This window comes from Setaria viridis, chromosome 6 (assembly GCF_005286985.2).
Source record: "Setaria viridis chromosome 6, Setaria_viridis_v4.0, whole genome shotgun sequence".
In the NCBI taxonomy this organism is placed as follows: domain Eukaryota; kingdom Viridiplantae; phylum Streptophyta; class Magnoliopsida; order Poales; family Poaceae; genus Setaria; species Setaria viridis.
The window spans coordinates 2,849,922-2,862,459 of NC_048268.2; the positions used below are offsets into that span (position 1 = coordinate 2,849,922).

General features: G+C 48.5%; 1 protein-coding gene and 1 pseudogene across 1 annotated transcript; both read left to right on the plus strand.

Moving 5' to 3' along the window:
- Nucleotides 1-578: 578 nt before the first annotated feature.
- Nucleotides 579-4,412, plus strand: LOC117859880 (receptor kinase-like protein Xa21; annotated as a pseudogene).
- Nucleotides 4,413-9,556: 5,144 nt separating this feature from the next.
- On the plus strand, nt 9,557-12,535 carry LOC117860762 (receptor kinase-like protein Xa21). The gene has a single exon (XM_034744137.2). It carries the CDS (start codon nt 9,557-9,559, stop codon nt 12,533-12,535), a length of 2,979 nt encoding a protein of 992 aa, XP_034600028.2.
- The last annotated feature ends 3 nt before the right edge of the window (nt 12,536-12,538 follow it).

Sequence of the window (12,538 nt, forward strand, 5' to 3'; positions counted from 1 at the left end):
AGAAAGTAAGAAACGGAATTCCTAACTATCACTCAAGTAAAATTCTGCTATGTGCGTGAATCGTTTTTTCTTTTGTCTTTTCTTTTTTTTAGAGGCGTGAATTGATTTTTTCAGTCCCATCTGTAGTTCTTGTGCACCCGTTCGATCCTCTTCTACGGCCCAATTTTGCAACGCTCTGCACGGATGCCGGTCCAGTTGTTTTCAGCTTTCCACTTGGCGTTTTCTTCACGTGGACTCTGTAATAGTCATGTCATACCTCTAAAATAACGGAAACCTACAACTTCTACCAGCTTTTTTTAGCATAACTCCCAGTATTTAAGATCCGTGCTATAGTATATTGATAGGATGGTTAAGATAAGGTAGGGGAGCAATCGAACCATACATAAATACCTCATCTCCCTATAAAGAAGCTGAGCGAACAGGATGCGGCAAACGTTGGAGAAGATGCGGCGCAAATTTACTGAGACCCCACAGGTCGAAATTGCTACAGTCCTTGTGACGTGACACTATGGACACCGTGGGTTGGGACTGCTACCGGCTTGCGAGGAGGATGCTCGGAAAATCCGTACCAATGTCACGGCAGTGCAGCTGGCAAGTTTTGGAGGTTGGCGACGCAGCAAGGTCACCGAACTTTCATCCAACTGGATGTTGGAGGACGACCCGTGGATATGGTCACTATGGACAAAGTTGGAAGAAGACCTCATTGACTTGGTGACTTGGAAATTAGAGACTTGCGAGATTGAATCGGCATCTTAAATAGCCTTGTTATTACTCGCTGCATCAAGGAGCACAGAGCCAAGCTATGCGGACAGCCATGGAGCACCGTTGTTCCATCCTACTCGTGGCCTCCCTCCTTGCATCTCCAGCATGGACATCGGCCTCCGCGGGAAGTGACAGCACCGGCGCTGACCACCGTGCGCTCATGCAGTTCCGGTCCCTCATCACGGACGACCCATACGGGGCCTTGGCATCATGGGGCGGCGGCAACATGACCGCGCCGGCGCCGTGCGGGTGGCGCGGCGTCACGTGCGGGGTGCGCGGGTGCCACCGCGGCCGCGTGACAACGCTGGACCTCCGCGGGCTCGACCTGGCCAGCTCCGGCACCGCGGCTCCTTCATCCCTCTCGAGCCTCACCTACCTCCGGTGACTCGACCTCTCCAGGAACCGCCTCGGCGGCGGCGTGCCCTCCCCGTTGCCGCCCTCCCTCGAGCGCCTCAATCTCAGCCACAACATGCTGCAGGGGCCGGTGCCCCCAGCGCTGGGGTCACTGCACCGCCTCCAGCAGCTCAGTCTCCGCTACAACCACCTCACTGGAGCAATCCCTGCCTCCCTTGGCAACCTCACCACCCTCACCATCCTCCGCCTCACCAGCAACAACCTCACTGGAGCAATCCCTGCCTCCCTTGGCAACCTCACCTCCCTCACCATCCTTAGCCTCACAAGCAATAACCTTGCCGGCGCCATCCCTGACGCTCATGGCAACCTCAAAGCTCTCACCGCCCTCTACCTCAACTACAACATGCTCCAAGGATCCATACCTTCCGCCGTGTTTAACATCTCCACTCTCCAGAATTTTGTCGTGCAGAACAACAACCTCACAGGGACTCTGCCCCCGAACGCCGGTGGCAGGCTGCCCAGACTCACGCTGCTCAGCATTGACTACAACCAGTTACACGGTGCCATCCCGCCGTCGCTCTGCAACGCCACCAAGCTGGAGGAGGCACAGATGCTGGAGAATTCCTTCTCTGGAGTCATACCGGACTGCCTTGGAACTCACCTCAAGAACTTGTGGGCACTGCTACTGCAGTCCAACCAGCTGGAAGCAAATGTTGATGGTGACTGGGGATTCATGGATAGTCTGACCAACTGCAGCAATCTGAAGATCATTGGTCTGGCTAGAAACAAGCTGGGAGGTGTGCTTCCTAGCTCGATCACAAACCTTTCGACGAGCATGGAGTACTTGAGCATATGGGGCAACATGGTAAGTGGACAAATACCTCAAGAAATCGGCAACCTTGTCAACTTGAACGCCATTCGTATGCATCTCAATAACCTTACTGGTATTATCCCTACCTCAATTGGCTAACTTAACAAGCTGAGCAACCTTCAATTGTTCGGCAACAAGCTATCAGGGCAAATCCCACCAACAATTGGCAATCTCACCGTGCTCACCAAACTATCCCTTGATGGCAACATGCTCACGGGTCCCATTCCTTCCAATCTTGGTAGTTGCCCTTTGCAGGCGATGTCCCTGGAGCACAATCGCCTTACTGGTCCAATACCAAAAGAAGTTCTCCTCATACCCACGCTTTCCAACTACGCGATGTTCCGAGAGAACATGCTAACTGGATCGTTGCCATCGGAAGTTGGTCACCTGAAAAATCTTATGACCCTTGATGTATCTGGAAATAGGTTAACCGGGGAAATCCCCAACTCTCTTGGCGATTGCCAAATCTTACAGTATTGCATTATGAAAGAGAACATGTTTCAAGGGAAAATTCCAGAGTCATTGGGACAACTGAAGGCCCTCTTGGTTCTTGATCTTTCAAGAAACAACTTGTCTGGTCATATTCCGGACTTCTTTGGTAACGTGAAAGGTCTTGAAGAACTGAATATCTCCTTCAATAACTTTGATGGTGAAGTCCCAAAGCAAGGAATATTTCTTAATGCCAGCGCGTTTTCAGTCGAGGGAAACTCTGGCCTCTGTGGAGGTATTGCTCAGCTGAAATTGCCATCTTGCTCAGATAATGGCAGCACTAGCAACACTAAGCGATCACACAAACTTGTCATGATAGTCTCCATAGCCACTGCCTTTCTAGGAATCTCCTCGCTCCTTGCACTATGTGTATTATGTTATCAAAGAAGGAAGTTGATAAAGGCAGAACATGCCTTACCACTCATCAATGATCAGTATGTCAGTGTTTCATATGTCAACTTGATGAATGCAACAAATAGTTTTGCTTCTGAAAACCTCATAGGCATTGGAAGCTTCGGCTCTGTTTACAAGGGAACAATGATAAGCCATGACCAAGAAGTTGTTGTCGCTGTGAAGGTGCTCAACCTTCAGCAGCGAGGGGCGTCACAAAGTTTCATTGCAGAATGTGAGACTCTGAGATGTGCTCGACATCGAAACCTTGTGAAAATCTTGACGGTGTGTTCAAGTATTGATTCCGGTAGCCTTGATTTCAAAGCTATTGTATTTGATTTCCTACCAAATGGAAATCTAGACCAGTGGCTACACCACCGTCTCAGGGAACATGGCACCCATAGTAGGATTGATCTTGTCCAACGGATAGACATTGCCATTCATGTCGCTTCTGCACTCGAATATCTTCACCACTACAAACCAACCCCGATAGTTCATTGTGATCTCAAGCCAAGCAATATTCTCCTTGACAATGACATGGTTGCCCATGTTGGTGATTTTGGGCTCGCAAGATTTGTGCATCAAGACCAGACTAACCCCTCAGACATATCAAGTGGTTGGGCTACAAGAAGGGGAACCATTGGATATGCTCCTCCAGGTTAGGTTCTAACAAGTACACTGCATTTTACTTTCATGATTGATTGAAAATTGAAATCCACAAGCAAGTAAAATGCATTGCTCCTTTTTCTATCATTTAACATTGTAGCTGTATATGTGTGTTCCAAACAGAGTATGGACTGGGTAACGAAGTCTCAATCTATGGTGACATGTACAGCTTCGGAGTGTTGGAGTTGTTCCAAATTCACTCCAGGATGAAGGCCGACCTTCCCGACCCCTGACACTCAGGGTCGGGCGAGGCGGAGAATCTTCCGACCCCTAGACTTTGGGGTCAGGCGAGGCGGAGAATCTTCCGACCCCTGGACTTGGGGTCGGGCAAGTCGGAGATCCACCCTCTAAGGGGTCAGGCGCATCCGACCCCAAGCTTGGGGTCAGGCGAGGCGGAGTTCCGGGCGCATCCGACTCCAGGACGAAGACCCAGGATTAGACGAGGAGGAGTTCCATCCTCGCACGGGACCAAGAGTCCGTACAGCTCAATACCCCCTGTCTAGGGTTTTCGGTACTATATATACATACACCCTTGCTAGGGTTTTGTGCGACAGACGTAGGAAAAAGAAGAGAGATTATCAGATTCTCTTGTAAGCCACCATAGGCGTGTAACCCTAAACTCTTGAGATAGTGAGATTGTTGCCGGCTGGTGCCCGTGGTTTTTCCCCTTCACATCGAAGGGGTTTTCCACGTAAATCGTGTGTCTCCTTTACGGTTTGATTCTTTACTTCATATTCCATACGTCGTTCATAACAAATGGTACCAGAGCCTTGGTTGCTGTTTGGTTTCATGTCGACGTCGATGAAGTTCGATCTACCGCTGCTGAACTACGACACGCGGTTCTCGCTATGGCAAGTCAAGATGAGGGGGATTCTGGCGCAGACTCATGATTATGATGAGGCGCTGGATAGCTTCAAAAAGAGGAAGGCCGAGTGGACTCTAGAAGAGATCCGCAAGGATCAGAAAGCACTCGCCTTAATACAGTTGCATCTTCATAATGATATTTTGCAGGAGTGTCTGAAAGAAAAAACTGCTGCAGAACTATGGCTGAAACTGGAATCGATCTGTATGTCCAAGGATCTAACCAGTAAGATGCAGATGAAGATGAAGCTGTTCACCTTGAAGATGAAGGAGGAAGATTCAGTGATGAGCCACATCGCTGAATTCAAGAAGATCGTCGCCGATCTAGTATCAATGGAGGTGAAGTATGATGATGAGGACTTAGGTCTTTTACTGTTATGTTCTTTGCCAACTTTGTATGCAAATTTTCATGACACCATACTCTTGAGCCGTGATGAACTAACCTTAAAGGAAGTTTATGAGGCTCTCCAGTCAAGGGAGAAGATGAGAGATATGGTGCAGAATGATAGGACGTCGTCCTCCAAGGGCGATGCTTTGCTTGTGAGAGGCAGAACTGATAACAGATCCTCCAATGATGATGGAAGAAAAAACTATGAAAGGAGAGGCCGTTCAAAGTCCAAGCCGCATGGTAACAAAAAATTCTGTGTTTATTGCAAGCTAACAAATCATACTGTTGAGGATTGCAGAAAAGTACAGAATAAGGAGAAGAAGAAAAACAAGTCGGCTGGTAAGGTCTCTGTTGCTGCTGCCGTGTCTGATGAAGAATCTGGAGATAGTCTGGTGGTATTTACCGGTTGTGTTGCTGGTCATGATGAATGGATTCTTGATTCCGCATGTTCATTTCATATTTGCATCAACAGAAATTGGTTTAGCTCGTATAAGCCTGTGCAGAAAGGGGATGTTGTGCGGATGGGAGATAATAGCCCGTGTGACATTGTGGGGATTGGATCAGTTCAGATCAAGACTCATGATGGCATGACACACACTCTGAAAAACGTCAGGTATATACCAGGGATGTCCAGAAATCTTATCTCTTTGAGCACGCTTGATGCAAAAGGTTACAAATATTCCGGTTCAGATGGTGTTCTGAAGGTATCAAAAGGTAATCTTGTCTGCTTGAAAGGTGATCTCAATTCTGCAAAGTTATATGTCCTTAGAGGGTGTACTTTACCTGGTTCTGATTCCGCTGTTGCTGCTGTTACTAATGAGGAACCTAGTAAAACTAACCTTTGGCATATGCGTCTGGGACATATGAGTCACCATGGTATGGCAGAATTGATGAGGAGAAACCTACTGGATGGCTGCACTTCGAGTAAAATGAAGTTTTGTGAGCACTGTATTTTCGGGAAGCATAAAAGGGTACGTTTCAACACTTCTGTTCACACCACTAAAGGTACTCTTGATTACATTCATGCTAATTTATGGGGCCCTTCCCATAAGTCCTCGCTTGGTGGTGCTCGTTACATGCTCACAATTATTGATAATTACTCTAGAAGGGTTTGGCCTTATTTTCTGAAACAGAAAGATGATACCTTTGCTGCTTTTAAGGACTGGAAAGTCATGATTGAAAGGCAAACTGAAAGGAAGGTGAAATTGCTTCGTACTGATAATGGTGGAGAATTTTGTTCGCGTGAATTTAATGATTATTGCAGAACGGAAGGCATTGTAAGGCATCACACCATACCCCATACTCCACAACAGAATGGTGTGGCCGAACGCATGAACAGATCCATCATATCCAAAGCCCGTTGCATGCTGTCTAATGCCAGGATGAGCAAGCGTTTTTGGGCTGAAGCTGCTAATACTGCCTGTTACTTGATCAACAGGTCGCCTTCTATTCCACTAAATAAAAGAACTCCCATTGAGGTATGGTCTGGAACGCCTGCTGATTACTCACAGTTGAAAGTTTTTGGATGCACTGCTTATGCTCATGTTGATAATGGAAAATTAGAGCCTAGAGCTGTTAAGTGTCTTTTCCTTGGTTATAGCTCGGGTGTCAAAGGCTATAAATTGTGGAACCCGGAAACAGGAAAGACTTTTATGAGCAGGAGTGTTATTTTCAATGAATCTGTGATGTTTACTGATAGTTTGCCCTCAGATCAAGTTCCAGACAAAGAACTGCAACGTATGCGCATGCAGGTGGAGAACGCTCGTGATGTTGCTGATGCGCCAGACCCCTCGGTTGCGGGGTCGGATACGCCCGACCCTTTAAGGTCGGATGATGCTCATGATGATGTTCAGCAAACTCCTCCTATTTTGCAGTCAGAGGAGGACTTACCCATTGCTCAACGCAAGTCCAAAAGGACAGTTGTACCTCCTCACCGTCTTATTGAAGAGTGTAATTTGTCTTACCATGCTTTGAGTTGTGCTGAACAGGTGGAGAATGTTCATGAGCCAGCAACCTATAAAGAAGCTATTCATTGTGGTGATACTGAGAACTGGATTTCGGCTATGCATGAGGAGATGCAATCTTTTGAGAAGAACAGTACATGGGAACTTGTACCTTTGCCTAAGAATAAGAAGGCCATCCGCTGCAAATGGATCTTCAAGAGAAAGGAGGGTTTATCTCCAAGCGAGCCTCCAAAGTACAAGGCAAGGTTAGTTGCTAAAGGCTACAGCCAAATTCTGGGTGTTGACTACAATGATGTTTTCTCTCCAGTGGTACAACACAGTTCAATTCGCACTTTCCTTAGTGTTGTTGCTTCACATGATCTTGAGCTTGAGTAGTTAGATGTGAAGACTGCGTTTTTGCATGGAGAGCTTGAGGAGGACATATACATGGACCAACCAGAAGGTTTCATAGTGCCTGGCAAGGAGAAATATGTGTGCAAGTTGAAGCGATCCTTGTATGGTTTGAAACAGTCCCCTCGACAGTGGAACAAGAGGTTTGATTCATTTATGTTATCACACAGTTTTAAAAGATCTAAGTATGATAGCTGTGTCTATATCAAGCATGTTAATGGATCACCTATATACTTGCTGATATATGTTGATGATATGCTGATTGCTGCCAAGAGTAAGAATGAAATCAATAAGTTAAAGAAGCTATTGAGTAGCGGATTTGATATGAAAGATCTTGGTAGTGCTAAGAAAATTCTTGGTATGGAAATTAGTAGAGACCGAAATTCTGGTTTGCTATTTCTTAGTCAACAAAATTATATCAAGAAAGTTCTTCAGCGTTTCAACATGCAAGATGCTAAGGCTGTAAGTACTCCTATTGCACCTCACTTCAAGTTGTCAGCTGCTCAGTGTCCTAGTACAGATGCAGAGATTAAATACATGTCAAAGGTTCCTTATTCTAGTGCTGTTGGGTCTTTGATGTATGCCATGGTTTGCTCTCGCCCAGATTTGTCATATGCTATGAGTCTTGTTAGTAGATATATGTCTAATCCCGGCAAAGAACATTGGAGGGCAGTTCAGTGGATTTTCAGGTACCTCAAAGGCACAGCAAATTCCTGTTTAAAGTTTGGAAGAACTGATGAGGGTCTTATTGGCTATGTGGACTCAGATTATGCCGCTGATCTGGACAGGCGAAGATCACTTACAGGTTATGTGTTTACTGTTGGCAGTTGTGCTGTGAGTTGGAGAGCTACTTTACAGTCGGTTGTTGCTTTGTCTACTACTGAAGCAGAATATATGGCGATTTGTGAAGCGTGCAAAGAATTGATTTGGCTGAAAGGTTTGTACGCCGAGCTTTGTGGAGTTGAATCTTGCATAAGTTTGCACTGTGACAGTCAAAGTGCAATTTACCTCACTAAAGATCAAATGTTCCATGAAAGAACTAAGCACATTGATATCAAGTATCATTTTGTGCGTGATGTGATTGAAGAAGGTAAGCTGAAGGTATGCAAGATCAGTACTCATGATAATCCTGCTGATATGATGACAAAGCCTGTTCCTGTTACTAAGTTTGAGCTGTGCTCAGGCTTAGTTGGTTTAATTGGATAGTCCAAGAGACTATTGTTGGCACCAGTGGTTTTTCCTGTCTTTGTTCTATTCAGGATGAAGGGTTGATGATACAAGATGAATTTGTCTCAAGGTGGAGTTTGTTGGAGTTGTTCCAAATTCACTCCAGGATGAAGGCCGACCTTCCCGACCCCTGACACTCAGGGTCGGGCGAGGCGGAGAATCTTCCGACCCCTGGACTTTGGGGTCGGGCGAGGCGGAGAATCTTCCGACCCCTGGACTTGGGGTCGGGCGAGTCGGAGATCCACCCTTTAAGGGGTCAGGCGCATCCGACCCCAGGCTTGGGGTCAGGCGAGGCGGAGTTCCGGGCGCATCCGACTCCAGGACGAAGACCCAGGATCAGACGAGGAGGAGTTCCATCCTCGCACGGGACCAAGAGTCCGTACAGCTCAATACCCCCTGTCTAGGGTTTTCGGTACTATATATACATACACCCTTGCTAGGGTTTTGTGCGACAGACGTAGGAAAAAGAAGAGAGATTATCAGATTCTCTTGTAAGCCGTCACAGGCGTGTAACCCTAAACTCTTGAGATAGTGAGATTGTTGCCGGCTGGTGCCCGTGGTTTTTCCCCTTCACATCGAAGGGGTTTTCCACGTAAATCGTGTGTCTCCTTTGCGGTTTGATTCTTTACTTCATATTCCATACGTCGTTCCTAACACGGAGTACTGCCAATCCTGCCTGCCGCCTCCTGCGCATATGCCTGTGGCCTGACTAAGAGGATCTGGACTACCAGTATTCGTATAAAGAATCTGCGCATATGCTGGTAGTCCATGAGATAGGAGAGAGATGACGGATGGGAAAAAGAAGGTGAGCGAACAGGATGTGGATGGAGGTCCGGCAAATGTTGGAGAAGATGCGGCGCTAATCTACTGAGACCCCACAGGTCGAAATTGCTACAGAGATGTCCTTGTGACGTGGCACTATGGACACCGTGGGTTGGGACGTCTACGCGGCAGTGCAGTGCAGCTGGCCAGTTTTGGAGGCTGGCGACGCAGCACGGTCACCGAACTTTCATCCAACTGGATGTTGGAGGATGACCCGTGGATATGGTCACTATGGACAAAGTTGGAAGAAGACCTCATTGACTTGGTGACTTGGAAATTAATTAGAGACTTGCGAGATTGAATCGGCATTTTAAATAGCCTTGTTATTACTCGCTGCATCAAGGAGCACAGAGCCAAGCTATGCGGACAGCCATGGAGCACCATTGCTCCATCCTACTCGTGGCCTCCCTCCTCCTTGCATCCCCAGCATGGACATCGGCCTCCGCGGGAAGTGACGGCACTGGCGGTGACCACCGTGCGCTCATGCAGTTCCGGTCCCTCATCACGGACGACCCATACGGGGCCTTGGCATCATGGGGCGCCGGCAACATGACCGCGCCGGCGCCGTGCGGGTGGCACGGCGTCACGTGCGGGGTGCGCGGGCGCCGCCGCGGCCGCGTGACAGCGCTCGACCTCCGTGGGCTCGGCCTGGCCAGCTCCGGCACCGCCGCTCCTTCGTCCCTCTCGGGTCTCACCTACCTCCGGCGACTCGACCTCTCCGGAAACCGCCTCGGCGGCGGCGTGCCCTCCCCGTTGCCGCCCTCCCTCGAGCACCTCAATCTCAGCCACAACGCGCTGCAGGGGCCGGTGCCCCCAGCGCTGGGGTCACTGCACCGCCTCCAGAAGCTCAGTCTCGGCTACAACCACCTCACTGGAGCAATCCCTGCCTCCCTTGGCAACCTCACCTCCCTCACCTCCCTCGGCCTCACCAGCAACAACCTCGCAGGCGCCATCCCTAGCGCTCTCGGCAACCTCAAAGCTCTCACCGGCCTCTACCTCGGCGGCAACATGCTCCAAGGATCCATACCTTCCGCCGTGTTTAACACCTCCTCTCTCCAGAAACTTGCCGTGTGGACGAACAACCTCACCGGGACTCTGCCCCCGAACACCGGTGGCAGGCTGCCCAGACTCACGTATTTCAACGTTGACTCCAACCGGCTACACGGTGCAATCCCTGCCTCCCTTGGCAACCTCACCTCCCTCACCATCCTCAGCCTCGCCAGCAACAACCTTGCCGGCGCCATCCCTGGCGCTCTCGGCAACCTCAAAGCTCTCACCGGCCTCTACCTCGGCTACAACATGCTCCAAGGATCCATACCTTCCGCCGTGTTTAACATCTCCTCTCTCCAGACACTTGCCCTGTGGACGAACAACCTCACCGGGACTCTGCCCCCGAACGCCGGTGGCAGGCTGCCCAGACTCACGTCTTTCGGCGTTGACTCCAACCGGCTACACGGTGCCATCCCGCCGTCGCTTTGCAACGCCTCCAAGCTGGAGGTGGCACAGATGTATGAGAATTCCTTCTCCGGAGTCATACCGGACTGCCTTGGAACTCACCTCAAGAACTTGTGGGCACTGATACTGGACGGCAACCAGCTGGAAGCAAATGTTGATGCTGACTGGGGATTCATGGATAGTCTGACCAACTGCAGCAATCTGAAGATCGTTAGCCTGGCTGCAAACAAGCTGGGAGGTGTGCTTCCTGGCTCGATCGCAAACCTTTCGACGAGCATGGAGTACTTGGGCATATGGCGCAACATGGTAAGTGGGCAAATACCTCAGGAAATCGGCAACCTTGTCAACTTGAACGCCATTTATATGCATCTCAATAACCTTACTGGTATTATCCCTACCTCAATTAGCAAACTTAACAAGCTGAGCAACCTTGTCTTGTCCGGCAACAAGCTATCAGGGCAAATCCCACCAACAATTGGCAATCTCACCGTGCTCACCTTACTATTCCTTGAGGACAACATGCTCACGGGTCCCATTCCTTCCAGTCTTGGTAGTTGCCCTTTGCAGACGCTGTCCCTGGAGCACAATCGCCTTACTGGTCCAATACCAAAAGAAGTTCTCCTCATATCCACGCTTTCCGACTACGCGACTTTCCAAGAGAACATGCTAACTGGATCGTTGCCATCGGAAGTTGGTCACCTGAAAAATCTTATGGCCCTTGATGTATCTGGAAATAGGTTAACCGGGGAAATCCCCAACTCTCTTGGCGACTGCCAAATCTTACAGTATTGCATTATGGACGGGAACATGTTTCAAGGAAAAATTCCAGAGTCATTGGGACAACTGAAGGCCCTCTTGGCTCTTGATCTTTCAAGAAACAACTTGTCTGGTCATATTCCAGACTTCTTGGGTGACATGAAAGGTCTTGAACAACTGAATATCTCCTTCAATAACTTTGATGGTGATGTCCCAAAGCAAGGAATATTTCTTAACGCCAGCGCGTTTTCAGTCGAGGGAAACTCTGGCCTTTGTGGAGGTATTGCTGAGCTGAAATTGCCACCTTGCTCAGATAATGGCAGCACTAGCAACAATAAGCGATCACACAAACTTGTCATGATAGTCTCCATAGCCACTGCCTTTCTAGGAATCTCCTTGCTCCTTGCACTATGTGTATTATGTCATCAAAGAAGGAAGTTGATAAAGGCAGAACATGCCTTACCACTCATCAATGATCAGTTTGCAAGGGTTTCATATGTCAACTTGATGAATGCAACAAATAGTTTTGCTTCTGAAAACCTCATAGGCATTGGAAGCTTCGGCTCTGTTTACAAGGGAACAATGATAAGCCATGACCAAGAAGTTGTTGTCGCTGTGAAGGTGCTCAACCTTCAGCAGCGAGGGGCGTCACAAAGTTTCATTGCAGAATGTGAGACTCTGAGATGCACTCGACATCGGAACCTTGTGAAAATCTTGACAGTGTGTTCAAGTATTGATTCCGGTGGCCTTGATTTCAAAGCTATTGTATTTGATTTCCTACCAAATGGAAATCTAGACCAGTGGCTACACCACCGTCTCAGGGAACATGGCACCCATAGTAGGATTGATCTTGTCCAACGGATAGACATTGCCATTCATGTCGCTTCTGCACTCGAATATCTTCACCACTACAAACCAACCCCGATAGTTCATTGTGATCTCAAGCCAAGCAATATTCTCCTTGACAATGACATGGTTGCCCATGTTGGTGATTTTGGGCTCGCAAGATTTGTGCATCAAGACCAGACTAACCCCTCAGATATATCAAGTGGTTGGGCTACAAGAAGGGGAACCGTTGGATATGCTCCTCCAGGTCAGGTTCTAACAAGTACACTGCATTTTACTTTCACGATTGGTTGAAAA

Excerpts from the sequence above, each read along its gene's own strand:
- LOC117860762 (XM_034744137.2), top strand. The coding sequence starts at position 9,557 with ATGGAGCACCATTGCTCCATCCTACTCGTGGCCTCCCTCCTCCTTGCA.